The sequence below is a fragment of the Calonectris borealis genome, chromosome 19, assembly GCF_964195595.1.
Source record: "Calonectris borealis chromosome 19, bCalBor7.hap1.2, whole genome shotgun sequence".
NCBI classification, from domain to species: domain Eukaryota; kingdom Metazoa; phylum Chordata; class Aves; order Procellariiformes; family Procellariidae; genus Calonectris; species Calonectris borealis.
Window position 1 is genome coordinate 7,861,095 of NC_134330.1, and position 24,821 is coordinate 7,885,915.

Below are 24,821 nucleotides of genomic sequence, written 5' to 3' on the forward strand. Positions count from 1 at the left end.
TGGGTTTGGGGAGGTTGGCTGGCAGCAAGACCTGACAGGCTGGGAGTGATGGTTTCTTTACCCAGTTCACCTGCAGCAAAAGCGGCACGTGGAACTGCGTCCGGACTGAAATCTCATTTGATCTTTACTCTCTCCTGTGGCTGTTGTGACGCAGCCAAGATAACGTGTTTGCTCAGTCCTGAAGGACCAGGGAAAAGGCTTCCCTGCTCAGGTCTGCGCTCCTGCCATCTCCTCCCCATCCCTTTCCTCTGGTATGAAAGAAAGCCACCCGGCAGTTACCTATGCTGACACTGAACTTCGTTCTGTTTGCTGACGCGGGCTCTCCTACCTCTAAAAACACAATTCGTAGAACTTGCATAAGTTGCTTTCCCAATGTGATCATTTGATCCGAGTGGTGAGATTACTTTATACATGCTATTGTTGAGAGTGAGTCACGAGCCCTGCAGTGACAGGTGCGCCTCTGCCAAGATTGTTTTTTTATAGAGTTTGAAATTTCATATATCGGAACAAATAATTACAGGCTGCTTATAATCTCTTGCTGCTTCTCCCTAAGTAAACATTTGAGTCAATTGTGTGCTGCTTATTGCTCATGGAATCCAGAAAAAGCGGAAGAGGAGTGCTTGTATCTCCGGTGGCTTCTCTAGGGCCACAAATCCAAAGCGTGGCTGAGTTTGACCTACGGTGGCAGGTTATTGTAGTGTTCTTGCTTAGTTATCAGCCACTTCTGGGCCTCCAGTTATTCCTTTGCAAGGAATAACGTAGAATTATTGACTAATTTTCCTTTCCGTTCTCGCTGTATGGAGTAGGAGATGGGAAGGTTCGGAGTTAAAGATGGGGTTGGATTTTTCTCCTTGGAAAATCTGGCTCTGGCAGTGCGTGTGCGGGGAAGGTTTAATAACCAGCTTAGGGAGTTGGTAGGTCTGTCTTTGCAGTGCTGGCAAGTACGCTGGGTCTTGCTGCGTGGTTGCTTGTGAAATGCATCTATTGACTTGCTTTCACGGGTCATTGCTAGCATCTCTCAGTTTTAGTTAACTCCAAGCTTTGGAGGAGCAAGCTGATAAAATGCCTGTAAGGATTGTGCAAGCCCTGGTTGTGTAACAGGGCTGTATGTGTAACTGCTGGAGGTAAGAGGAGCAGCTCGCATTACGAAGGGAAAGAAAAATCCTTTGTCAAGTATCTTCTGTTTATGTTGACCGTACTGGGGTGGGAGTGTGGAGTTGGAGAGCTGCAGTTTTTGCAACTCGGGATCAGCCTTTCAGCCTGTGACCCCACTTATTCCCTGCCTGACTTGTTTGTTGTCCTGTTGCCTCACGTCGCTTTTTGGCCCAGGGATATCCGCTTTGGGTACGGGATTGATGTTCTGGTGCACATGGTGGTGTGGGACTGGGCTGGGTAGTTGTCTGTATTTCACAAGTGTTCAAAAAAGTAAAATACAGCTCAGATTGCCTTACCCATAGCAGGCAGGAGGCTCACAGGGTGACTGCACACACTTCTAACAGGGCAGCTCGATGTCAAGCCTGGGTCTGGGACCAGGAGGACAGCTCTCTTGCTGGGTTACCACGTGACGTAAGGATTGTATGGTGACACCTCCTTCCCTTACGGCAACGTAGGAGACAGGCACGTAATGTCTGAAAAGCTCTCACATCCTCAGAGGAAAGCTACCTTATAAATCCAAGATGTCCCGGTTCCATACAAGCAGTGCTTGGTTTTCTTTAAATGAATCCCCAAAACATACTGTTCCGATTGGAGGTCTTCACAGTTCTTAAACCTTTACAGGATCTATTTAACCATGTGCCTCTGATGCTCTTTCAGCTGTTAGTTTCAAAGGAAACCTCCCAAACAAGAACAGCATTAGAGGGTTTTGCTGTCCAAACCCTTCCCGGTGGAAGAGGTCAAAGTCTGTGGCTACCAACCCTGTCCGTAGTGCTCCGCTCCCTGTAGTGGCTGCAGGCAAAATCACAGCTTGTCACGTGAACCCTCAGCAAATGCAGGCAGGGGGTAAGCAAACAGTTTGGAGGAGGATGGTTTTCACTGAACTTCCACCTGTGGCAGCATTGGGTACAACGCTTGCAGAAGAGGCTGCTGAAAAAATACCATATTCCCCTCTTGATCTTAAAAGAACATCTTCAGCAGGACCTGAACCATGCAAAATACAGGCCTGAATGGGTTGCTCCTGAGATTTTGCAGCGTAGCCCCTCTGAGCAATTGGTTTGACTGAGTAGTGCCCATGGTAGTTGGCGAAAGGCTGGTCTAAAACTCCTGCAGACTTGTCCCAAATATTGATGGTGTTGAGACCCCTGTTCCACTTTCAAACAATGCCTGAAGCACGAGGCACTAATTTTGTCCCTCCCTGGGAAGGCAGGCTGGAGAACAGTATTAGTTAACAGGGGGGTTCGCTTTACCTGCTGTTCTCAGGTTTTGTTTATCCTGTAATCCTCAACACTTGTTTTTCTGTGCTGGCTCATGTTAATCTGCGTGAAGGAAGGTGTTCGGGTGCCTAAGCTGGTGGGATGCCTCACATCCTTATTTAAAGGTTGAGAGACAGGCTTTTACCTGTTGAAAAGAAGTGTGCAAACTGAGTAATTCTGGGTTGCTTTCTTTTAAGGCAGCTTGGCAAGTTTGAATTCATTTTTGTGTTGGATAATGTCTTAAGTCCTTTGGTTCAGTGTACTGGGCTTGCTGCATAGGCCCACCTTGGTATATCTGTAGAGTAGAGTTGCTTTCTGCCTCACTAAAACCGCTCCTCTTGTTGTTCTCTTCCTTGCTTCTACAGCTGCTCTGCTGTCCTTGAATGAGACCTATTGGCCAGGAAAAAAATCCAAGTGTGACAGCGAAAGCTCAAATATGCAGTATTTCAAGCTCCAGACTGACTGATGCACGCTTCGCATCTGTCTCGTGCCTAAAATAGGAGTTCTGCCGACGTCTGAGCTGGTGTGTCAAGGTCTGGTTAGAAAAGACCTTGCACAGCGAGAGTAATTTGTTCTGTTTCACCAAAAAAAACAGCTTTTGAGTGGGGTGTGTGTTTCTTACCCCTGCTCGAGGTGTTCCTGCAGCCAAGTCCCCTGTTTAGATTGGGGTCTCTGAATTGCTGGAAGTGCTGAGAGGCCCATGGAAAGTCATTTTCCCTCGTATTGTGTGAGAAAGACTCTGCTGCTTTCCAGCCTTCTTTATTGAGCTGGTGACGGCTAATGGGAAGTTGTGGGATGTGCTGGGATTTTTTTTAAATACGTGGGAAGAAAGTGATACAGAAGTGCTCGGCATAGTGAAAGCCAAACCTCGTTGTCGCAGATGCTGGTGAAAGTCAGCCCTGGATGACCGCTCGTTATCGCTGTGATGAGGAAGGCACGCCTTTGGCTCGCTGTGTGCAATGGCTGCCCTCTTTCACAGCAAGCTCACGGGTGCTCGAGCTGAGGCTGATGGGGCGAGGAAGCCCTCAGGTTTCCCACCATGACTTTTTTCCCCAGTGCAGCCTCCAGGAGCCCAGGAACTCGGCTGTAGGGAGAGCCCACCCAAAGCAGGGAGCCTGTGCAGACCAGACCAAGCACGGCCACTCATCTGGCCGGACCAAAGGCTTCTTATTAAGGGGAAACGCGATCTCTGGGCAGCAGAGCTACAGAGAATAGGCTAATCCAAGGGCTGTTGAAGGCAATGTTAAATAACCTGGATCCGAGTGCCAACTTCGATGGTCTGCTTTTGTTTTGGAAAGGACCACTTTTCTTGCCAGGTCTCCTTTTACTAGAAGGGAAGGGAAAAAGAGCTAATTTGAGACTTGCCGAGACTGGCACAGGCTGATGTAAACAGAATTTCTTACTCTAATCGGTTGCATTCATACCCGAAGAGGAATGAGAGATTTATTTTTTCCCCCAATACCACACACTAGCATGCAGAAAAGTCTTCACTGCAGTGGGATTCAAAAGAGACCAGGCACAGGATTATGCTCAGAAATGCCATCTCCACCACAGCCCTGCTCTTTCTCCTGCTGCTGCCTCTCCCCGTTCCTCGTGGGCTCATGTCCACGGGGCTCTTCTTCCTGACACCCATCAGTAACCCGCCTGTCTTGTATCTTCAGTGGGTGAAAGAAGAAAACCCTTTGCCGGTCACAAGACTGCATTCCTGTTTGTAAGCAAGTCTCTTCCTTCTCCACTGCCACCGCTGTGCAGAGTGACAGGGGCTCGCCGCGGCTTCCTTCTGGTGCTGCCGTCTGCGAGCTCTCGACAAGCTTTGCAGATGCCGTGGGAAGAGACCTGTGAGAGGGCCACCGGGAGGTTTTCTTTTTTCCCTCTCAGGTGTTTTAGTTAGTTTTTAAGTCCGTTTCTATTTATTTTACTGTTGTTTCTAGAGCTCGGGCTGTAGGTTAGTGCTGTACAAAGAGAAGGAGTTTCCATGTGCTTTGGCTGCTCATTTCCACGCTGTGTCTCACCTCTGTCCTGAAGCTGTCTTTTGGGGTGTGCCATGATGCCAGTGGAAATAACTGATCTCTGGTTTAAAACTGTGGCGGTTTTTTTAAGGCTTCTTCTGGAGGCTGATCGTGTCCCTGATCTGTGCCGTGGTGCAAGAATGGTCAGCACGAGAGAAAGGGTGATCCCCGGGGCAGGCCAGGCACGTGGTGGGGAGGAGAGTCTGGTCATGCACACCCACCTGCACCTAGGGAATTTGGGTTGGTCCTTCTCGATCAGAAGGGTGGCTCTTGCAGATCCCGTGGTAATGCTGACATCCCCAGCCTCACAGAGCTTCCAGCACTAGAAATCATGACAGCTGTGCTTCTGCTTTGTTCACTAATGCAATGCAATGCATGTGCTGAGTCAGTGACACGAGGGTCATCGTCACGTGGCTGCAGAGAGCAAGAAGAGTGCTCTGCCAAGTCAGCTCTGCCAGCAGTGCCCCTTTGTCCCCTTCCCTGGCGTGGCTGTGCGGGGCTTTTACTGGGAGTCTGAACTGGAGAAAGCCAATCTGAAAGAACTGGTGGCTTTTTGAGTGTGTGTTGCTGGTAGAGGTGGTGGTGACTTGCATGGATTCCCATTTACAAGAAACTGGAAAGCAGTCCTTCGGTAAGTGCCCTTGCTGGATGTGAACAGCCTGGCTAGCATGGAGGGACTGGGCGCTCCAGGGCTCGCGTTGGCGGTGTGATGGTATTGCTGCGAGATGTGTGGCGAGCTCATTCCTGCAGGCATGATTTGACTTAACTGGCTACCTGGTGTCCCTGCTAGCAATTAGCTGAGACAGCCTGGACCTTGCTGCGGGCTGGGGAAGGCTTGGCTGCCTGCGCCCTGCTGAGTTCCCTTTGAATGGTGCCTGGCGAGTGTTGGGCGGAGGGTGACTAACGGCATTGCATGCATTTATGTCACTCAATTCCTCCTTTGACTCGGTCGTCATAAATTTTAGCATGCATATATTGCAAAATAGAGCTTCTGCCTGAAGCTCCTGTGTTTATCTGCAGGTGTCCAAAGAATGCTGATGCCACTTGGTTCCCATTGGGAAAACTGTGGCTGTTTCAATAAGCTCAGGGGCATGGGAGATGGGGGTGCTGCCCTGTGCCAGGGCAGGCAGAGTCCGTAGGGCACAGCGGGACTTGTGCCTGTTGCCGCATGGGCGTGCGGGGATCGTGGGGAGCCCTCTCTGCTGTGTTGAGCTGAACTCGGGGGCTTCTTGGTGCTACGGGCTGTGATCAGCTGGCTGGAGCCTGGAGTTACTGGAGGTGAGAGTGGTGAGCAGCCCGGGGCTGTGCTTGGTCAGCAGTCTTCCTTCTCCTTTCCCTCTCACGTGAGCCGGGCTGATGCTGCAGGTCACGGTGTGCTTATGAGGGCAGAGGAAAGTCAAACACAGAGTTTCATCACTCGTTTTTGGAGTAAGAGTCACAGGCTGCAGTCCTGGTCTGGGACCGGGAAGCCAAATTGTCCTGAGGTACTTGAAACTCGTCATAAACATTATATAAAATAAAAGGCTACTTCAACTCAAAGAGCCAACTTCATGCCCAAATTGCCAACTTAGCTTCAGAGACAAGGCTTTTTGGTCACTAGAAGATACTACAATGTGACTTGCGGAAACATCCTTGTACTTGGCAGAAAGGGAGACCTCCCAGCCACGTTTCATGGCCGTGATGCTGTGCCTGCCAGTTGGAGGGGAGGGCTCCAGCGTGCTTTTGGGGTGCATCTGCTGCACCAGCTCCTAATGCTGCCATCGGCTGTGTGCAAGAGAGGGGGAAGAACAGATCTCTTCGGGTTGCTGACCGTTTGGCTTTTAGGGCACTCCCCATCCCGTCTTGTTTGTTGTAATACTATTTTTATTTATATTTTAATATTTCTAACGCTGTGACATGATAGCACCTTTAGCCCACATAGAAATCGTGGGGGATTTGAGGCTGCCTGGCACTGACAGTGCTTCCAATCCTTTGATTCAGAGATGTGCATGAGTATGAGGTATACATTTTTTTTAATATGAGAAGGAAGCGCATCTCTTTGGCAGGATGGAGATGTGCAGAGAGGTTCCCCGGTGATTTGAATGATTGCAAGCTGCCGTGTAGCAAGCAAATTCCCAGGTTTAGAAGCTGCATTCAGAGGCTGAAAAGCTGTGCTAAAACATAGCATCGCTTGATCGCAATCTTTCAAAATGTTGTGACTTTTCTGTGTGATGTAGATGCCTCACATCTCGGCTGAGACTGATTGCTTTACACCAAATACTGTGTGCATAAACAAGGATCCAGGAACTGGAGCCATGATTTTTTTTAAAAAAAAAAAGAGAGAAATGGAAGCCTGTCTTATCTTGATTGAAGGTATAATAAACTTTCAGGATAAAGTTACCCTTGAAACTGGTGTCAGGAGAACTTTACTTCTGCATCATAAATTTTTCCCCACCCCACACCCTCCCCCAAAAAAACCCTGTCTGATTCTATTTGGGGTCCTTCCAGAGACCACAGGATTTCCAGGATAGCTAAATTCCAAGTAAGAGTCAGGTTTCTTTTCACTGAAAGGTCGAAAAGGACATGTATTTGAAAATGAATTGCTGTGAACTTCTGGAGAATAATTGTTATGGCCAACTAGGTAAGACTGAGATAGATTGAGGAATAATCTTCCTGTGCTAGGTGAAGTGAGTTAAATAGTTCCTGAGTTATGACAACCCTTTAAAAAAAGAAATGCGAAGTCTAATTCCACATCCTTTGCCTTTCTCTTGCTACATCTAAGCAAACCTTTTCCTAAGGGAGGGGATAGTGAAGGGAGAGCAAAAAGAAAAACCTGTAGCTAGGACGTAGGACTCGAATAACTAAATGTCCAGGACCAGATGGAGCCCATCATCAAAATTAAAGCAGTTCTTGTGTCTTTGGTCCCATCAGTACAGAACGACTGTGTTTCCTTCCAGGGTTAGAGGTCAGTATATAACCTTTATGCTATGGAGACTTGTGATGAAAAGAGGAGACCAAACCAAGTCCACCACCAGACCCATAAGCCTCCAGAAATGGTGCTCTTCCCTCTGGCTGTGGGTGTAGGGACTGAGCGGGTGGTCCGGCTGCTGCTGCAGCTGGAGGGTTCCCCTTTGAAGTGCTGGAGAGCTGCAGGGTGGTGAAGGCCGGGAGATAGTACAGCTTCCTCCCCTGCGTCTGTCCACACTGCGTTCCCAGGAGCTTCCCTCCCGAGGATGCCTCCTTCCAAGGCGTCGCTGCTTGGGAGAACAGACCACCTCCGGAGGCTTGAAAAAGCAAAACCCCTTGTGGCTGCTGCTTATCCCTTCTGCTCTGGGAGGCCAGAAGCTCTGCTGCTTTGGGCATGGCAATGGATTGCTGCTGGAGACGTAGCCGTCGCCTTGCTGATTAGCCCAGGAACTCATTTACTCGCCCTGTGTAAGGGCAGCTGGCGAATATCCATGTCTGAGCTATCCGGAGCTGGGAGGGGAATTGCTGTGGGGCCAGGCATATGCAGCCTCTCTGCGTTCCACCCTGGGCTGGCTGCTGCCCACCGAAGACGTGTCTAGCTTGAAACTCTCCTCCACGTGCAGTTTGTTACAAGGGATGCTGCTGTGCTCTCCGCAGGGAGGCTTTCCTAGGGCTTGGCTGCTGTGAGTGCTGGATTTGGTGCTCAGAAGGGAAAGGGTGGAGCTCCTGCCCAAAACCAACTTAGAGTGGTCTTCATCAGCCTTGGGTTTTTTTCATGGCTTCCTCTGAGCAAAGGTTTGTCGTTGCCTTATCTGCCATGGGAAGGGACTTGTGAAGGCAATAAAGCAGCAACATTTTTTCCCCCACAGTGTGTTTCCTCAGTGTCAGTTGCTGGACCTGCTCCTCATGGGTTTACTGGAACCCAACACGGAGGAGGAGAGGGACCCTGCTGGGAGCTGTGCGTTGTTGGCAACTAAGCTCCAGTTGTGGAGGCTTTAACTTAACAGTTTAGTCTACGGTTGTACAGAAATAACACCCAGCTCTTGCTTGGCTCTGAGATCCAGCGATGGAAAGCCTGTCTGCCAGGGAGGGAGAACAGGGTGACCTGCCTGACGGAGAGGAATGGGCAATTTGCTTGTCTGCAGTTGCATCACTAACATTTTTCTTCCACCCCCCTGCTTAGTGTCATCTCTGGGAACCTAATGGGAAGATTTGCAGTGGTGTTTTAGTGCCCTTTGTAGTACAGTCACTTGCCAAGTTCTCCACTGAATTAAACTTCTCATAGGGCTGAGAGCTGGTTGGGCTGCAAAAATACCCAGGAGCCCACCCATGATCACTGCCAGGTGGCTGTGGACTTCTCCCTGCATTTCACAGGGCTGCCTTTTATATCTGATGGCCTGTGGCAGAGTACTTCGTGTTCTCCAGAGCTGGACTTTTCTTTGGTGGGGTAACAACAAGGGGTTCTTATTTGCTGAAGACCTTACCTGGTCTCCCTTGTTAGTGCTCCCTAAGCATCACCTTCCCTTTTCTTCCCAGCTCCTGAATGCATTCAGTCTTTTTTATTTGTCAGTCCAGGCACAACTTGGAGTTTGCTGCTTCTCTTTCAGCCTCCCGGGAAAACTGTCTGGGAGCTTTTCTCCCGCGGGCACAGGTTTGCCGAACAGGTTAACTCTCTCCTCGCAGCTCAGCCATGGGACAGATCCTTTCTCTCCGTTGGCACCCCCACAGCTCTGAGTCACTTTTCTGTGTGCAGGTTAAAATGTCCATGGTCTCCTGGGTTGGCAGGATGCCCCAGTACAAGAAGAGAGTCACTTTGCCCTTACAAATCAAGTTTTGAGTTAATTATCTGTTTGCTTGGACAGAGTGTGTCCTTGTATGTTGGGAAGATAATCTTGTGATCTGGACTAGGGTCAGAGGAGTTCAGAGCTTTGGCAGAGCAGCGGGAGGGAGGGAGTGATGGGTGACTCCCCAGGGGAAGGACAGGGGCCATGGGGCTAGTCAGGGACTTGAGGGCTGGGTGCCCATCCTTGTGCTACCGCGGACTCTGGGTATGGCCATGGGCAAGTCACAAGCCTCTTAAACTCTGCCTTGGCAAGTGGAAGGGAGTAATTCAAGGAGGTGGAAGTTAAACTGGGGAAGATAGTGGAGGGCACTGGGAAGCCAGAGGCCCAAAAAGAGGTGGATAGTAAATCCAATCTGCATGCGGAGGTGGATAGTAAATCAGAACTATTAATCATTTGTGTTGTAACGACCTCGTGTGGGGATGCTCACAGAAGTACCATGCCACTGTCCTGCTCTGCAGTTTATAAGCACAGCAGTAGGTCCGGGGCATCGTGTCACCGTGTGGAAAGGAGGGAGAAAGCCCCAGATCTGTGGGGTGACTGGAAGAGTGGGGTCTTCCCCCACTAACACCCCCTGGGCTCTGTGGTGAGTAAGGACTTTAGTAAAGGCTGGCCATGAGTCCCTGTGGAGTTTTGCTGGGGCGTTAGTAGGAGCCAGGTTGGGCTCCCTGGCTGGAATGTGGGGCTGCTCCAAGGGTGCTGGCGGAGGGGGAGCAGGAATCACTTCTGGTGGATCAGCATGGACGCAACGGGAAGGGAAAAGCTTGGTGAGACAGTGAGATACCTTGGGACGCAAAAGGATCCCACAGTGTTATGGTGCAGAGCCTCTCTCCAAAGAGTTGTTGGGCTGCCTTGTGCTCCTAGGAGTAAACGCATGGAAAAGCATGCTCTGAACGTCCTTAATGCCCTTCTGGTTTTCTGTGGTAGTGTGTGACTGCTGGTGTTCATCTGTTTTTCCTTGCCTACAGTGCCTCTGACCATCATGGGGGATGCCGGCATGGAACCGAACATCTCCCCTCCCGACAACATTGCACAGCAAGACTCTCTCTTCAGCATGACGGACGTGTTTCTCATCTCGCTCATCACCGGGCTTTTTACTTACTGGTTCTTATTTCGCAAGAAAAAGGAGGAAGTCCCAGACCTCCCCAAAATACAATCAGTGTAAGTAACAACTCTCAGGCGGCGTGGGGTGAGTGTAGCTTTCCATCTTGCTTATGGTGGGTCCTCGGAGGCTGTGCGGGAAGTTCAGCTGGATTCTGGGAGGTCCCTGGGCGAGGGGACTTAGTCCCAAAGTGCATTTCTCTCCCTTCATGTTCCTTCTGAGCCGTTCACTTCACAATGCAGAAATCCCGGTGGAAGAGCCAGGCTGCAGTTTTGCCTTACCCCACCGTGTGGCCCAAATCAGTAATTTGCCTTTCTCAAGCAAGGCAAAAAAAGGCAAGGCAGGAAAGCTCCTGGCTGTACTTCAAAACTCTTAAGGATTGCTTTGGCTGTTCTCTGCGTTTTCTGATAAAAGTCATTATTTGGATAAATCTGGAGAAAGGTGGACTTGCTCTTAAGCAGGTTTCCTATCGGAAATCTTATCTACCCTTAGCTATGAAGAGAATAAATAGTCTTGGGGAGCTAGGAGATAGTTCCTGGCCATGAGCTGCTTGGCAGCTCTTGTGAAACTTGCTTGGCTTTGATGATGCCAGGTTACCGCAGCAGTGGGAGACTGGATTTGGAGAGGGAGAGGTCCTTGTTCCACCCTGTCTTCTGCAAAGGGCTTAGGGCCAGGAGCGAGCCGCGTTGGTGGAGATCTGGGTGCATTTAGTTCCTTGTCTCAGTCACATACCAAACTTAACATCAGTTTTCTGCTGGGCTTTTTAGCTCATTCCTTCTGTTTCTCCCTGAAGCGTTGGTAAGAGCAGTAGAGAGGTTTGAAACCCACTGCAGCAGAGACCATAGGAGCTGGCGTTGTGCAATACCTTTCCCTTCAGTCTCCTGGGATCTGTTCCCTGCGTGGGTGCAGTTTGCCCCAGAGGGAAGGCCAGCCTCAGCCTTAGCCCAGCTCTGCACTTGCCGGTGTTAGGCCTTTGCAGAAGGAAACCACACAACAAAGGTGAATCCTCTGGGTTTGTAATGCCGGCTGCAAATTCACTGTAGACCCCCCCCAGTCCTGAGCGGTTGGTGGTGCGGCCATGCTGCGAGGAGGGGAATAGCGACGGCTGGCTGCTCGCAGTAGGTTCAAGATTTAACACATACGGTTGCACCAGCAAGGTGTCCTGCGTGAATTGGGTTTCTCCCCATGGCACTTAGCGGGTGCTGCTCTGGCAAGACATACTTGTCAGTCCTTCATTTCGAAGTGTTACAGCCTGGTGTGGAAAGCAGGACCTGTCCATAGGCTGCTCAGATGTGGATGTTTAGTGGTAAGCGAAGGCATTTCAGCAGGGGATTGATGCTCCTGTTACCCTGTGTGTAAAAGCTAAATCGAACACAGCAAGCGGTTGTGGGTCTGTTATCTCAGACCTGTATGTCTACCCTAGTGGGTTACGCTGCTTTCAGTTTTCAGGGCTCATTGTCCAGTGTTTGTGTTGTAATTCAGGTTGTAATTGAAAAGGAGCAGGTTTGGTCTTACCGTTTCTGTTTTGGTCAGATCATGACTCTCTCCTCTGGTGGCAGAGCCCTCTACTTGAAGACATGCCTGGGATGCCAGGTCTGTTGTGAAATCCCCGGGTAATGGGAAAAGCAGCACACAGCTCCGAGCAAACCCGAAGGCAGGCTGCACGCACTGGTGTGGCAGGAGGATGGAAAGTGCGTTTTCTGGCTGGGGGTGGTTTAAAAGGAAGAAATGTCCCTGGCTGCGGTACCTGATGCAGACAGGTGTGCGTGAGGCTGGTGGCAGCCTGCCTGCCTGTGCCTGCTCGGCCTTACCTTGGGAACTTGATTTGTTGGATCAGTCGGATACTTTCCCTCTCGTGCCTGCAAGAGAGAGCTGTGTGTAACAGCGCGTGCGGTTGCCTCTGGAGATTGTAACGAGAACGGCTGCGTTGCGATGAGAGCTAAGCTGGCTGGAGAAATGGCACTATCAGTCTGAAATTAGATACTGACGTGGCGCGGATCGACTTGGAGAGCTCCTGTGCTCAACTGTCCTTGTGACTGTTTCCACCCACCACCCATCACGTGAAGCTCTTCCAGAGGCGGTCGTGCCCTTGCAGAGAAGTCACGCTGCAGAGGGGCCTGCTAACCGCCCCGGGGGGGTGTTACCGCCTTGTTCTGCTGCAGGACCTCAGCACGTGGGCTTCCATCTGAGACTGGCTGGGGATTTTGGCTTTGAGCTGACTCACGGGTATTTTGCCTGCGTTTCCTGCGTGGTGTCCGTGCTGCCTTCTCCATCTGCGTGGGAGGTGGCTTGCAGGGAGCACTGCGCAACTGCTCCTTGCAAGAGCTGGGGAAGAGCAGCACCTCCCATCACCCATAACCAGGGGGGAGAGGCCAGCTTGCTCTGGACCTTGTCTGACACAATTGCATTTTGGAAAAGTGACAGCCAGGCAAGTGAAGAATGAGAGGAGGCTTTGAAGTAGTTTTTTCCTGTACATTAAGCCTGACACTGGCATTGCCTGCTGCAGCCCTGCTGTGGCCATTGTAGCAAGCTGGCCTGAGGGCTGCATGGACCCACAAGCCAAGGCTGTGGCTAGTGGCACATCCATCCTCTGGGACGGAGACAGCAACTTCCTGCAGCTTTTGCAGCGTTATTTTATGGGACACTTGGAATCAGGAGGGAAATGAGTGGGGAAAACAAGCCTGTTCAGCCTCGGGTTTCCTTCCCTCCTGTCATTCTTGAGTCTGGGGTGGAGTTTCCTTTCTGATTAACAAGCAAATCAGCAAGATACAGGATCACACTGTCAGCTGCTGCCTGTGGCTGGCTGGTTAGCAAGCGGGTCCGTGGGCAGGCAGGGGCAGGCCCATCTGCAGGCAGGGAAGCTGTCCCGGACCCATGAAGGCAGAGAGCCCTAGGCAGGGCTGTCTCTGGCTGAAGTGGAGAGCCTTGACCTTAAGAGGTGTTGCTTTTCTTCAGCACATTCTCTGCAGCTCTGCCTTGACTCGCCAAACTGTCGTGAACTGCTTTATCTGATGGTATTCGGTGATGGTTTCTGTCATGTCACTTTGGCTCCCAACTTCAGCTTCAGCCTCGGAAGACTGGAGGATGAAAGTGCTGAACAGCAATTCAGACGCATCACGATGGCTGCTGCTTTAATGGGTTGCTTGCAGCATGGGAGAGTGCAAGCAGAGCCTCCGACCTGAACACGGCGTCCAGCACCTTGGTGCTCTCCTGGGGTTTTTGGGAGCCGCCGCTGAGCAGCACGCCTCGATCAAGCCACGTCATCTCAGCAGGGTCTCCAAAGGAAATGCCGCTGCTGCAACTGCCCTTGATTGTGGAAGAACAGATGCACGGTCAAAATACCCCGTTCTGGATGGCATCTTGGCTGGGTTCACTCCACGTGGCTCCATCAGCCCGCGTGGCCTGGGAACTGTCACGATCTTGCCGCGACGATGCACCTCTGGGTTCAGCCACCGCTCAGGCGCTTGCTGATTCCTTACCCTCACAGCCAAGCCCCTCCAGCCCGAAGCCCCTAGAGAAGGGGCAGAGCCCAGCATATGCAGAGGCTTGCTGCATACAAGATGTCCTGTACCTGTGTTGTGGAACACACGCATGTGTGGGGCAGGCTGGGATACCGCCGACTGAGGATTGCTTATGTTTTGACCATTTTCGACTTAATTGAAACCACCGGAGCAGCCTTCCCCCGCAGCCTGCTCTGCAGATGTCATTAGGGAGAACGGCTCTCGATTGCCACGCAGCCGTGGCCACCGTGCTTCCTCGTGGTGGCATTGCTGGAGAATGCACTAATTTATTTTTATTCTTTGGCTGCGCCTCCTCTGCATGTTTCACAATTGCAGATTTCTTTCCTTTCTTGTGTCCCTGCTCCGGAGTTGTGCAGACTGGTGCCCTGGGGAGACGCAGGCGAGATATCGACTGGTACGCTGGGTATCACCCCCTCCCTTCTCCCCCATCTTTAACATTGTTTGGGGCAGAAATTGGCTTATCTCTATTCTGCAGCTATAGAGAAATCCATTCCCTGGTGCTTGTAGGGCTTCCTGTGGCAGGAATTGCTCCAACTCCTTAGCCTGATTAGCTCTCTTTGCTGCCTGCGTGTGTGTTAGAGAGGGAGAGAGACCACCTCTAATTTAATTTAATAGGATCCTGAAGAGAACAAACTCCTTTGAGCTGCCTCCGTAATGGCACTGCCATAGTTACCCGTAGCGTTGCTCACGCAGTGTCTGGAATCGTTTCATTCAGCTACAGCGTCTACTTTTTTTTTTTTAAAAAAGAATATATCTAAAAGCAGCTGTGATATAAACAGTTTCCAAGGTAACAAGGCTGGGGGAGGGTTTTGTGTCCCGTCCCCCTGCTCCACGCGGATGGGAGAGGGACGTGTGCTGCGGAGGATCCTGGGAGGTTTGATTCTCCACTCCTAATTCCTTTCTGCCACTGCTGCCAGATGTTGCAGTTTCTCAGGACTGTGCGGATCTACTCGGTAACTTCCAAAGCCCCGCCACGAGGATCTGAGCGGACAGGACCACTCCTGCTATGACCCATGCCGGGACCTTTTGTGCCGGCTCTCTTCTCCTTAACAAAAGGCTGACGCTTGGCTTTAATGCCCAGGAGGAGCAGAATGGAAAGGCCTGTGTGCGTGTTGCTCCAGAGCTAAGTTAGCTCCGTCCCCCCACACCTCCCCTTGCAGACAGACACGGCTGCCCTGCGACTCTTTGTCTGCCTCTTCCCTGCCCTGACCATGGGCTGCGTCTACTCGGCCCCGCGAGAAGAGGCGGCCGCGGCGAGGTGAGTTAATCTGTCCGATGGGCAGGATCGTTCTGACTCGGAGGGTCGTTCCTGCCACCCCAAAGCTGGGCGGAGTGGGGTGCCTCTCCCTGCTGGGGCAGGAGGAGAAGGAAGGGGAGAGGCTCTGCTCGGAGGCAGGCTGCTCCAGAGGAGACCCTGCTGTCGGTGCTCAATTTCTCCGCAACATCCAGGCGGTGTTCTCGCTTCTGGATGTACCTGTGCTTTTGGGAGGAAAGCCACAGGCATGGGAGCTTTCTGAAGGAGAGGTGTTCGGCTGAGACAGAGACTTTGGTATTGTTGCTGAGCTGTCGGGAACTTCCTCCCCCTCCTCTTTTTTTCTCCTGAAATCAAAGTGACAGAGAGCCCTGGGAGTCGCTTGTGCTGAGGGCTCTCGCCAAGGTGGGCAATCTGTACAAGCTAAAGACTCGCTCTGACAGTGGAGTTAATCCCCTTCCCTCCACCTGTCACTTCTTCTAACTCTCATAGAGTCGCTGCCCTGAGCTATCTAAGCTGTAAGAGCAGTTGTTGCTGAAAACATGCTTTCTCTTCTAAGTTTTCCTGGCTGAGCGGTAAAAATGAGTGTCATTTGTGTCTTCAGTGTCTGTGCGTTTTTGCAGCTCGGATTTTTAAGCCACCCTGATGAAGCAATTTCAGGGAGTTGTGTAGCTTTTTTTCAAAAGCTAGACTCATTATTTCTTCTGTGTCTGAGCCACAGACTGTTCTCCGCCACAATATTTCAGTGCAGGGTTGCCTCTTTTGAAAACGGACGAGCTCCGTGTGCTGCACCCTTTTCTCTTCGAAAGGGAGTTTGCTGAAAGGATCTAAAACTTTTTTTTTTCCTCCTTTAAAAGCATTTTGTTTAGCAGTTGACCTAACAGCTATTTCAATTGGATCTCATTTGCAGAGGGCAGTAAACCAAAGAGGTTCACCAGGGAGCCAAAAGCTAAGTGAGAGCTGAGTCCTGTGAGCTGGCTGGGGGGCAGCTCTCCCGAGCCCCCGTCCCGGCGGTAGCATGGGCAGGGCTGGGGCTGCTCTCTAAGATGCTTGTGATATCCCTGTTCCCAACGAAGCCCAAATGACAGCATGGGGAGACTGTTAACTGCTGAGAGAGCAAAGTGGGGGGTGCGAAGCAGCTCTCTCCTGGGAGCACAGCCTCCTTGGGTAGCTTTTTTGGGTAGGGTTTGCTCGTCTTCAGTGCGTGCTGTATGGGACTGTGTCAGTGCTCGGAGCCGTCAGACCAGGTTACGGAGCTCCTCGATACCTTTGGGTAGAAAGGGGTGCTTGAAGGCATGCTTTGCTGAATGTCCCCCCCTCTGCCACTCTGTGTGTGTGTGTGTGCTCTGCAAATGGCTCAGCACATCCGCACAGATCCCTCCCTCTGGGCTGCGGAGTTTAGGAAACTGTTAGCGAGCTCTGCATATTCTCACATGGGCCGGAGCCAAAACCATTTGTTTTTTGCCTGGAGGCTTCTCTCTTCCCACAGGAGACCCAGCCTTGCATTCTTCCATTGTGAAAGAGAAACGGGAACGGGTCCCACGTTCCTCCTCCCCACTACCGAAGCTCCAGTGGGGAAGACAGCAAGTGAGCTCCTGGCACTGGTCCTCTTGCCTTGAAAAGACCCCGGCACCTAATCTGACTGTAGCTAGAGCCACCTCTGCTTGTGAGGCTCCCAGGGTCCCCAGGGCTGGGTTCCTTTCACCCTGTGACGCTGAAAGTCCATGGGTGTGCTTAGGATAGCAAAGCTCTTCTGGCTCCCTACCTAATAGGGTAGCCATAGTGGTGTGAATCTCTGCCTCGATGTTTCTGATGCCGCTGTGGTTTGTCTCTCTTTTAGATAGAGAAAGCCACCTCCCTGTGATAATACAAGGAGATCCGCACTGGGGACAGAAACCCCAGCGTCGTAACGAGCCCTGCGGGGCCTCGGTGGGCAGCGGTCGCCTTGCCGGAGGCTCTGTGGGTCTGATCAGCTGCGTCTGTCTGCTCCGCTGGGCTCTCCAGCTCTGGGACTCCTGTCTGGCATACTGTTTTGAGGTCGGAACAGCTGGTTTTTAGCCCCGTCTGACTTCAAACTTGGGGAATCTGCCCTGGGGGGAATGGCTCAGGACCGATTCCTTGCCTGTCTCTGTGGTGGGGGAAGCAGGGAGCTCTCCGTTCCCTTCTCTCCCACCATGGCTTGACCTGAGATTTTTCTGGAGACTTACTCTTGCACCGTAGCTCTCCAAGATCTTTGTAACCTGCTCAGCTGTGAAATCTCTCAGAGCAGTTGATAGAGTAAAGGTTTCCTGACACTCGGGGCTGAGTTCCTGGGCTTTGCCTGCGGGAGGATTTACCGATGGAGGTAAGGCAGGGCGTCAGCTATTCCCCTGTGCTCTTGAGAGCCCCTGGTCCGTGGCTGCGGGCAGAGGAGAAGCCCTGCAGCTGAGCGATGGGTATCCCTGTGACAGGGTAAATAAGAGTGGTCGATGGGGACGCTTTGGGTAGCCTTCTGAGGTCCGGTATGGTTTGGGGGCCACTTTCTCCCCACTTGCTTATTCCTGACCTTAAAGAATGAACATGCCCATCTGAAAGGAGGTTCCTTCTGTCTTTCAGAGCAGCTCCAGTGAGAGACAGCAGCTTCATTGAGAAGATGAAGAAGACAGTAAGCTTTTTGCTCTGGCTATGCGGGGTGCTGGGAAGGTGGGGTAGCTCGTTTCCTTCCCAGTTTCCTCTGGAGACTGCCTAGCTGTCAGCAGCGGGGACTGGTTTGGATACGGACACGTATCTGCTGCGAAGAGCATCCAGAGGAAGGCTGTGTGGGCAGGCAGGAATAGGTCTTTCAGTCTGTGCCTGAGAGTTGTTCTTACAGAAAAAATTGAAGTGAAAATTTGGTGCAAAAAAAAAAAAAATGTAATATGAAATCAAAGTCAGGAGGGAAATGGCAAAGACTTTAAAGTCATTGGCTGGCAGTTGTTTATCTGTGTGGTTGGTTCCTAAACTGGCTTGCTCTGGAATGGGAATTGTTGTACACAGAACTGGCAGCTTTTGACTCCACTGGACTGGACACAAGAGGAAGCAGAGGAAGAAGCAAGGGCTGGATATATTTTCCGTTTTACTTCAAAGTAGCTGGCTTGTGGCAGAGCAGGAGCTTTGGTGCTTAGGCACTTTCCCAAAGCTTAGGCAAGTCTGCTTTCTCATCCAGGGAGTTCCCCGTTTCCAGGAGTCACGCTGCAGCCTGGAGGCTGAGAATAAATCCTGAGGGTTTATTCTTTGCTTTGGGTTTTAGTCTGACCTGAGTCACCCCTCCGAGATTGACAAGAGTCATGTTCTTACTAACAGCTTAGCCTTGAGTTTTCTGCCGCAAACCCGGCGTGGAGTCCCATACAAGTGCAGACTCCTAGTTGCCTTTAGGTTGCAGTCCAGGGCTCCTGATCCCACATGTTTTGTTTTTTTTTTTTCTTTGACAAGATGTGCTTCGTCTGTGCATTTGCCAAATGAGTAATCACAGGGATTTCTTTTTCTCTCCAGGGGCGAAACATAGTGGTTTTCTATGGCTCCCAGACAGGTACAGCAGAGGAGTTTGCCAATCGTCTCTCCAAAGATGCTCATCGCTACGGCCTTCGAGGCATGGCAGCGGATCCAGAGGAGTATGACTTGGTAATTTAACCATGAACAGCCTCAGGATAGATAACATCCTAAAAAAAACCCAGAAAGAACCTGGCCAAGGGACAGTTGCCCTTTTAGTAATGTCATTTAGGGGAGAAAAGATCAGCCTGAGAGATGCAGAGATGAGCTTGGTCCTTGCCACTCTACAGGTTTGGAGAGAACACTGCAACATGACTGAAAGAGGAAGGTAGCCTGGAGTGTTTGGGAGTTGCGAGTCATCCCCTGGCAGCATGAAATTTGCTCCGTATTCCTTCTGTAGTTAGCATTGGTCCCATACTGCTGCGGTCTTGGACAGAGGCATTGGCATTGTGTTGTTCTCCAGAGTGAACAACGATCCTGGTCCCTTAAAGCCTTGTATGGAAAATCCCATTGCTTTTCTGATGGGCTAGAAGTATTGACTTGCAGTCCAGTGAGGGTGGTTAGCTTTATTTCCCCTGCCATTTTGGGTGGGTTTGGTCTTTCCCAATCAGCTGTTTGACATTATGTGGTACTGTTCTGCACACCAGAGGTAGCTGTATTGTAGGAATAGGCTTGCCCAGTAACCACGTTGCGGGATCCTTGAGGGTTTATTCTTTCCTTTGGTTGTAGTCGGACCTGAGTCGCCTCTCTGAGATCGACAAGTCCTTAGCTGTGTTCTGCATGGCCACTTACGGTGAGGGTGATCCCACAGACAATGCCCAAGACTTCTACGACTGGCTGCAGGAGGCTGATGCTGACTTGTCAGGTCTCCGATTTGCAGTAAGTAGCTCAATTCCAGTTCATGCTGCATTTGGGTAGGAAAGTCAGAAGACCTCCGCTGTGCCTGCACGTGACTTGGGTAAAGGCACAACGTGATGTCTATGCCTTGTATGCCTGTGTCGGATGTGGTCCCTGTTGTCTTCCTCTCCAAGCTTCGTGGACACTTGCAAGCATATATCTGGGGGCTTTAAATGCAGATATCGGAGTACTCTCTCCACTCCCTAAATCACAAGGGTTCACTGGTAATGTCTTGCCACAAACAGCCCAGCAGGCACTGAATACAAGGTCTGTAAACGAGTTACAGGCTGCTGCTGCTGTTCAGAAGCTAACGGAGCAGCCCTGGGCCAGATCTTCTCCTGCAAATTAAATCACTTGGAGGAGCGTGTAGCTCTTTTCCTGTGCTGAGCTGAATAATTGGCTAAGATACAGCCACCTCACCTAAACCCTGGCCAAATTCCTTACTCAGCATAATAATTGCAAATGAGGAGAAAATCCCCTGCTGGAGCTGTATAAAGCAGTGAGCAAACGTTTGCTGAGCGGTTTGTGGGAGGCGAGGGACAGCAATTGACCTCCAGGCAGTCCAGGCTCTTGCTGGTCCCTCGAGGAGATGACGCAGGCAGCTCTCGTGTGTGCCTCCTCTTGACATGCCGGAGGCCTGGCTCAGGGGAGGTGGTGGTGCCTACTGACCAGACACTCTCCAGTGGTAGATTCTTACTCCACAAATAGCTAATGGGGAGCTGGGATAGGTCTTGCTGTCTGTCTTCAACTGCCTTTCCTGGGTGATACTGGCCAGAGGATGCCAACTGGATGGGAAAAGTCCAGACCCTGCTTTTCCACACTCATCAGCGTTCCCTTCCAGGTCTTTGGGCTGGGAAACAAGACTTATGAGCACTTCAATGCCATGGGAAAGTATGTGGACAAGAGACTGGAGGAGCTTGGAGCCCAACGCATCTTTGAACTTGGGTTGGGAGATGACGATGGCAAGTGAGTAGCTTGGCTTGAAGGGCTGGTCAGAGCTGGCTAAAGCATCATGGAAAGGACCTTGGCAGGGATTTGGCTCTGCTACTAAGACAGAAATAAACTCCATAGGGCTAGTTGTGGGAGCTGACATGTCTGAGTGTGTGTCTGTCTGCTCTCTCCCCCACAATCAGATCCCTGTACATGTAGAGTATCCTGGCGGATCCTGTGTCTGGGAAATCCCACATCAGCTTTAAATGACCATAGTTATGTACTCGAGGAGGCTTTTAGCCTCCTCTGCCTTTGCCTTGCTGCACCTCCATTGCTAACCCAGGTTGTACGGATAAACTCACTCATCCCTGTGGAGGAGGCAAACTCTGTCTCCTTATGAACTGTTTGTTTTATGGCGGAAGGCAGCAATTTTCCAACTCGGACAATGAGTTTTCTTTTTTTTTTTTTTTTTGACCTCTCTATGCTTACCTGAGCACCCTGTCGGTAGCAGCTTAACCTGGGAAATTACATCAACCTGTGGCTTTACCTCTAAGGGCTGCAAGATCTGATGAGAGGGATGTGCTGTGTGTGGGAGGCTCTGAGCCCAGAAAAATAAGCATTGGTGGAATCTGCCTTTTGGGAAGGTGACCTAATGCCAGGAGTAGGCAAGCGGGAGCTGGGTTGGTTAAAGACCGAATAACAAAGCCTTCCTTGGCAGACCTGGTGAAGGGAGGGGTGGCTGGTATAGCAAGAGTTCCCTCCCACCCACTTAGTGATTTGAAGATGCTCTTCTGGTGATCTGTGGGCATGTAGACATACCAAAACTGCCTGGATGCAAGGACAAATGCCTTTTCCCATGGTGAAGGAGGAAGTCCATAGGGATCTCAGATGGCTCCTCTGGGAATACCCCTTTGCTCCCCCTTGGGCAGGGTTATTGAATCTCTCTTTTGCCCTGGCTAGCTTGGAAGAAGACTTCATCACCTGGAGAGAGCAGTTCTGGCCAGCGGTGTGTGAGCACTTTGGGGTGGAGGCTACAGGAGAAGAATCCAGGTGTGTATGGGAGCAGGTTCTTCTGGGTGCCAGAGAGATTGGCCACCTCTGACTGGTGGCTGTGCCATCAACCCTGAGCTGCTGTCCCCTTTCCTGTGTGCTGCCTCCCCTTCCAGACTTGAGAGGGTACGTGTGAAGTAGATCAGTGAGGGGGGCTGTTTGGACTGAGCCTGTCCTGGTGCGAGTTTGAACCCAACTCTGGATTTCTGTTCTGAATGGGGATGTGATGGGTTTGGTTCTTTTGTGGATGGCTTTGCTGGGTTGTGATGCTCCCAGTGAGGCTGATGTTTCCTCTCGGTTTGGGCTTTCTGCATGGTCTGCCTGATCCCTAATGTCTCGAGAGGGGCAAAGGGGTGGAAGTTGCATTTGTTTGTGGACTAGAGCAAATCCAGCAAAGCAGATGATGGTTCCAACTGTACCTTGTGATTTCCAGTTTGACTTCTTTCTCTTTTCTCTTTCCCTTCCTCTTCCAGCATCCGCCAATACGAGCTGGTGGTGCACACAGATGTGAACATGAACAAAGTCTACACCGGTGAGATGGGTCGTCTCAAGAGCTACGAGAACCAGAAGCCGTAAGTGCCAAACCGCCCTGGGTAGGGTGTATGTGGGCCAGGCTTTGGCCGGTGGAGTCCTTGATGTTTCTAACAACACGTGCTATGTGAGCAGTGTCATTTCTGCGATGCAGCCATGTGGCAGATATCTGCCCAAGAGAAATGGGCTCAGATCTTCACTGGGACTCTCAGGGGTTCCCCAATTAATGAATCATCAGTGTGTGAGGAGGTGGCTGTGTTCACATGTGCTGTTTGGCTGGTACATTTGCAGCATCTGTCCTGAGGTCACTCGGAGCCTTTCCTCTCCCAGCGTAGCTAATGCGTGATGATTGCTTCCAGTTTTGCTTTGGGGAGATTAGCTGTATAAATTATTTCCAAACTGAAATCTCTCTGAGATGTGACATTCCCTCCAATCTATTTTGCATCACTTGTTCTTAATGGGACAGAAGCTGTTGATTGCTGGGCTGTGCTTAGAAGGGAAATGATCAGTTTTCTTTGCCAGTGTGGGTAGCAGCAGGATCATAATTTGGTTTGTGCTGTGGTATGCTTTGAAACATGAGCCAGGACAGTCCCATGCTCAGATCGTGGGAGCCAGCTCTGGAGGAAGAGGCAACATGCTTGGATACAGAAAGCACTGTGAGCCTGCAGGAGAGTAGCCCAAAGGATCCTTGTCTTTCCTTCCAGACCATTTGATGCCAAGAACCCCTTCCTGGCCCAGGTTACAGAGAACCGCAAGCTGAACGAGGGAGGAGAGCGACACCTTATGCATCTGGAGCTGGATATCTCCAATTCCAAAATCAGGTAGTTTCCCATGGGAGACTGCTCCTCTATTTTGGCAGGAGCAGTCTGCATCAGGAGCAAAGAACAAGGATGTGGCACTGGCCTCATCCAGCACTTCAGAAGGAGACCTTATTCTCATAATTACTTAACACTGCCCCTCTGGGCTTCTGTACCACATACCAGGTACCCCACATCAGGACTTTGTCCCAGCTCTCGCGCTGTGCGTGGCCATGCCAGCTGGCTGCTCTGGGTCCCTCCAGAGCACGTACCTGTCCTACCTGAGCAGTCCCAGCTGCAAGAATTCTCTAGAGCCATTCAAAAAATGAGGGGGCAGATGAGCTATGAGAGAGGGGAGAGCTGGGGATGGCTCATGCCTGGCTTACGTGTACAAGCATAGAGGGAATAAAGCCCTGTTCTTAAAAACCCTCTTGCTGGCTTAAATTCCTCTGTGTGTGCTTGTGAGAAAGCCATGAATCCAGGTGGCTTAACGTAACAAAATACTGCAGAGGTTTTGAGCAGCTTTGCTCCTTGCCTGTCAGGGAGTTGGCCTGTCCTTGCTGGAAGTCTGGCCTCGTTGAAGTCTCTGGCAAAACTGCTGTTATCTTGGAGGGCCCTTGTAAAAAACCTGATTCTTAAAACCATTATTCCACAGTGGAATAGTGGAATTACTGCCGGCTCTTCGGGATCCCTGATTGTGCAGGCACCGTGTAGCAGCTCAGATCTTGATGTTGTCCTACTGCCCCTTGCACCAGCCCGCTTGTCTTCTAGCTGAGCGGCTCAGGCTTGGGGTGGACGCGAAGCGGTGCTGGAGCTCTCCTCCTGCTCTCATGCCAGGTACGAGTCTGGGGACCATGTGGCGGTGTACCCAGCCAACGACTCTTCTCTGGTGAATCAGATTGGTGAGATCCTGGGCACGGATCTGGATATGATCATGTCCCTAAACAATTTGGATGGTGAGTATGGATCACCCCTGAGTATCAGCAGTTCGCCTTCAGCTATGGCCTCTGTCCACCAGAGCAGGAGCCAGATCACCTTCAGGTCCCGTAGGGCACCTCCAGGCAAACAGAGACGTCCCGTGGCCGCTCCGAATGCCGTGCCATTTTTGCGGTGGCATGGAGCCCGCTTGCCAGCTGAAGTGGGTCATTTGTGAAATATAGTTAGTGTGCTCATTCAACAACAAATTATGTAACAGCACACTCCTAATTACAGAGCATCAGCCCACCAGAGCATCCCTCTGCCGCAGGATCCCCAGAGCTCAACAGGGGCCTTAGTGTCTGAGATGCTGTTATTCAGTCCTTGGAGGAGGCGCAGGCTCGGCGATTGAACTGCCAGGAGGGAGCACGTGTGCCGATAACAAAGAGCTCTTTTGGGCACTGTTCCCAGCAGAGCTGGCCTCTGGCAGGAGGGAGACGGCAGCTCCTGAAGCAGCGCAGCCTGACCTGAGGCATCGGATGTGCTGGCCCAGAAGCCTAGGAGAGCTCCCGGCTTTAATGCACTGCCGGAGCCTGCGGCCCCCTGTGCAGTGTCCCATGTTGTCCGGCCTCACGCTGTCATTCCTGTCCCTTACGGACCTCTTAATTTGCTGAGCTGATTGGCTCCAGCCTTGACAGCTGGCGCTCACCTTTCCCAAGGGGGCTCTGCGCACAACCGACCGCGGTTGAAGGAGACTAAGGACACTTTTGAGGCCAGATCTGAAGGAGGTGTAAGTGCATGAGGCCAAATTAGCCGTGGAGAACAGCCCAGGTCTGGGAGTTTGCTGCGTGCCTCTGTGCATGGATATCTCAGGGCAGAGAGCTCCGCTGGGGAGCACGGGGTGGGGTTTTTTTTGCTGTTTTTTCAGGCAGCATCTGTGAAACACAAAATGGGCTACGGGGAGATGCTTGGAGAGGGAGCTGCCCTGTGCTGGAGCTGCTTCAGTGTGGGATTGGGGCTTTGGCCAACAGGCTGATTCAGCCCTAGGGCTGCTCTCTCCCCCCTGAAGCCTGTTCCCCTGCTCTGTCTCCACTCTCATACGCTGCATGTAGCTG

At 51.3% G+C, this 24,821-nt stretch overlaps 1 protein-coding gene across 2 annotated transcripts in view; it reads left to right on the forward strand.

Annotated features, from left to right (window-relative positions):
• Nucleotides 1–24,821, forward strand: part of POR (cytochrome p450 oxidoreductase) — a 31,105-nt gene that overhangs the window by 2,484 nt on the left and 3,800 nt on the right. The window contains exons 3-11 of one of the 2 annotated variants that reach the window (XM_075168879.1): nt 10,173–10,365; nt 17,675–17,723; nt 18,590–18,718; nt 19,316–19,465; nt 20,325–20,449; nt 21,374–21,463; nt 21,937–22,035; nt 22,699–22,815; nt 23,629–23,747. In XM_075168879.1, coding sequence (XP_075024980.1) covers nt 10,187–10,365; nt 17,675–17,723; nt 18,590–18,718; nt 19,316–19,465; nt 20,325–20,449; nt 21,374–21,463; nt 21,937–22,035; nt 22,699–22,815; nt 23,629–23,747 — 1,057 coding nt within the window. In that variant the 5' untranslated portion in view covers nt 10,173–10,186. Of the gene's footprint in view, nt 1–10,172; nt 10,366–17,012; nt 17,424–17,674; nt 17,724–18,589; nt 18,719–19,315; nt 19,466–20,324; nt 20,450–21,373; nt 21,464–21,936; nt 22,036–22,698; nt 22,816–23,628; nt 23,748–24,821 lie in introns of those variants that run through there. The other variant, XM_075168880.1, reaches the window with a different exon arrangement.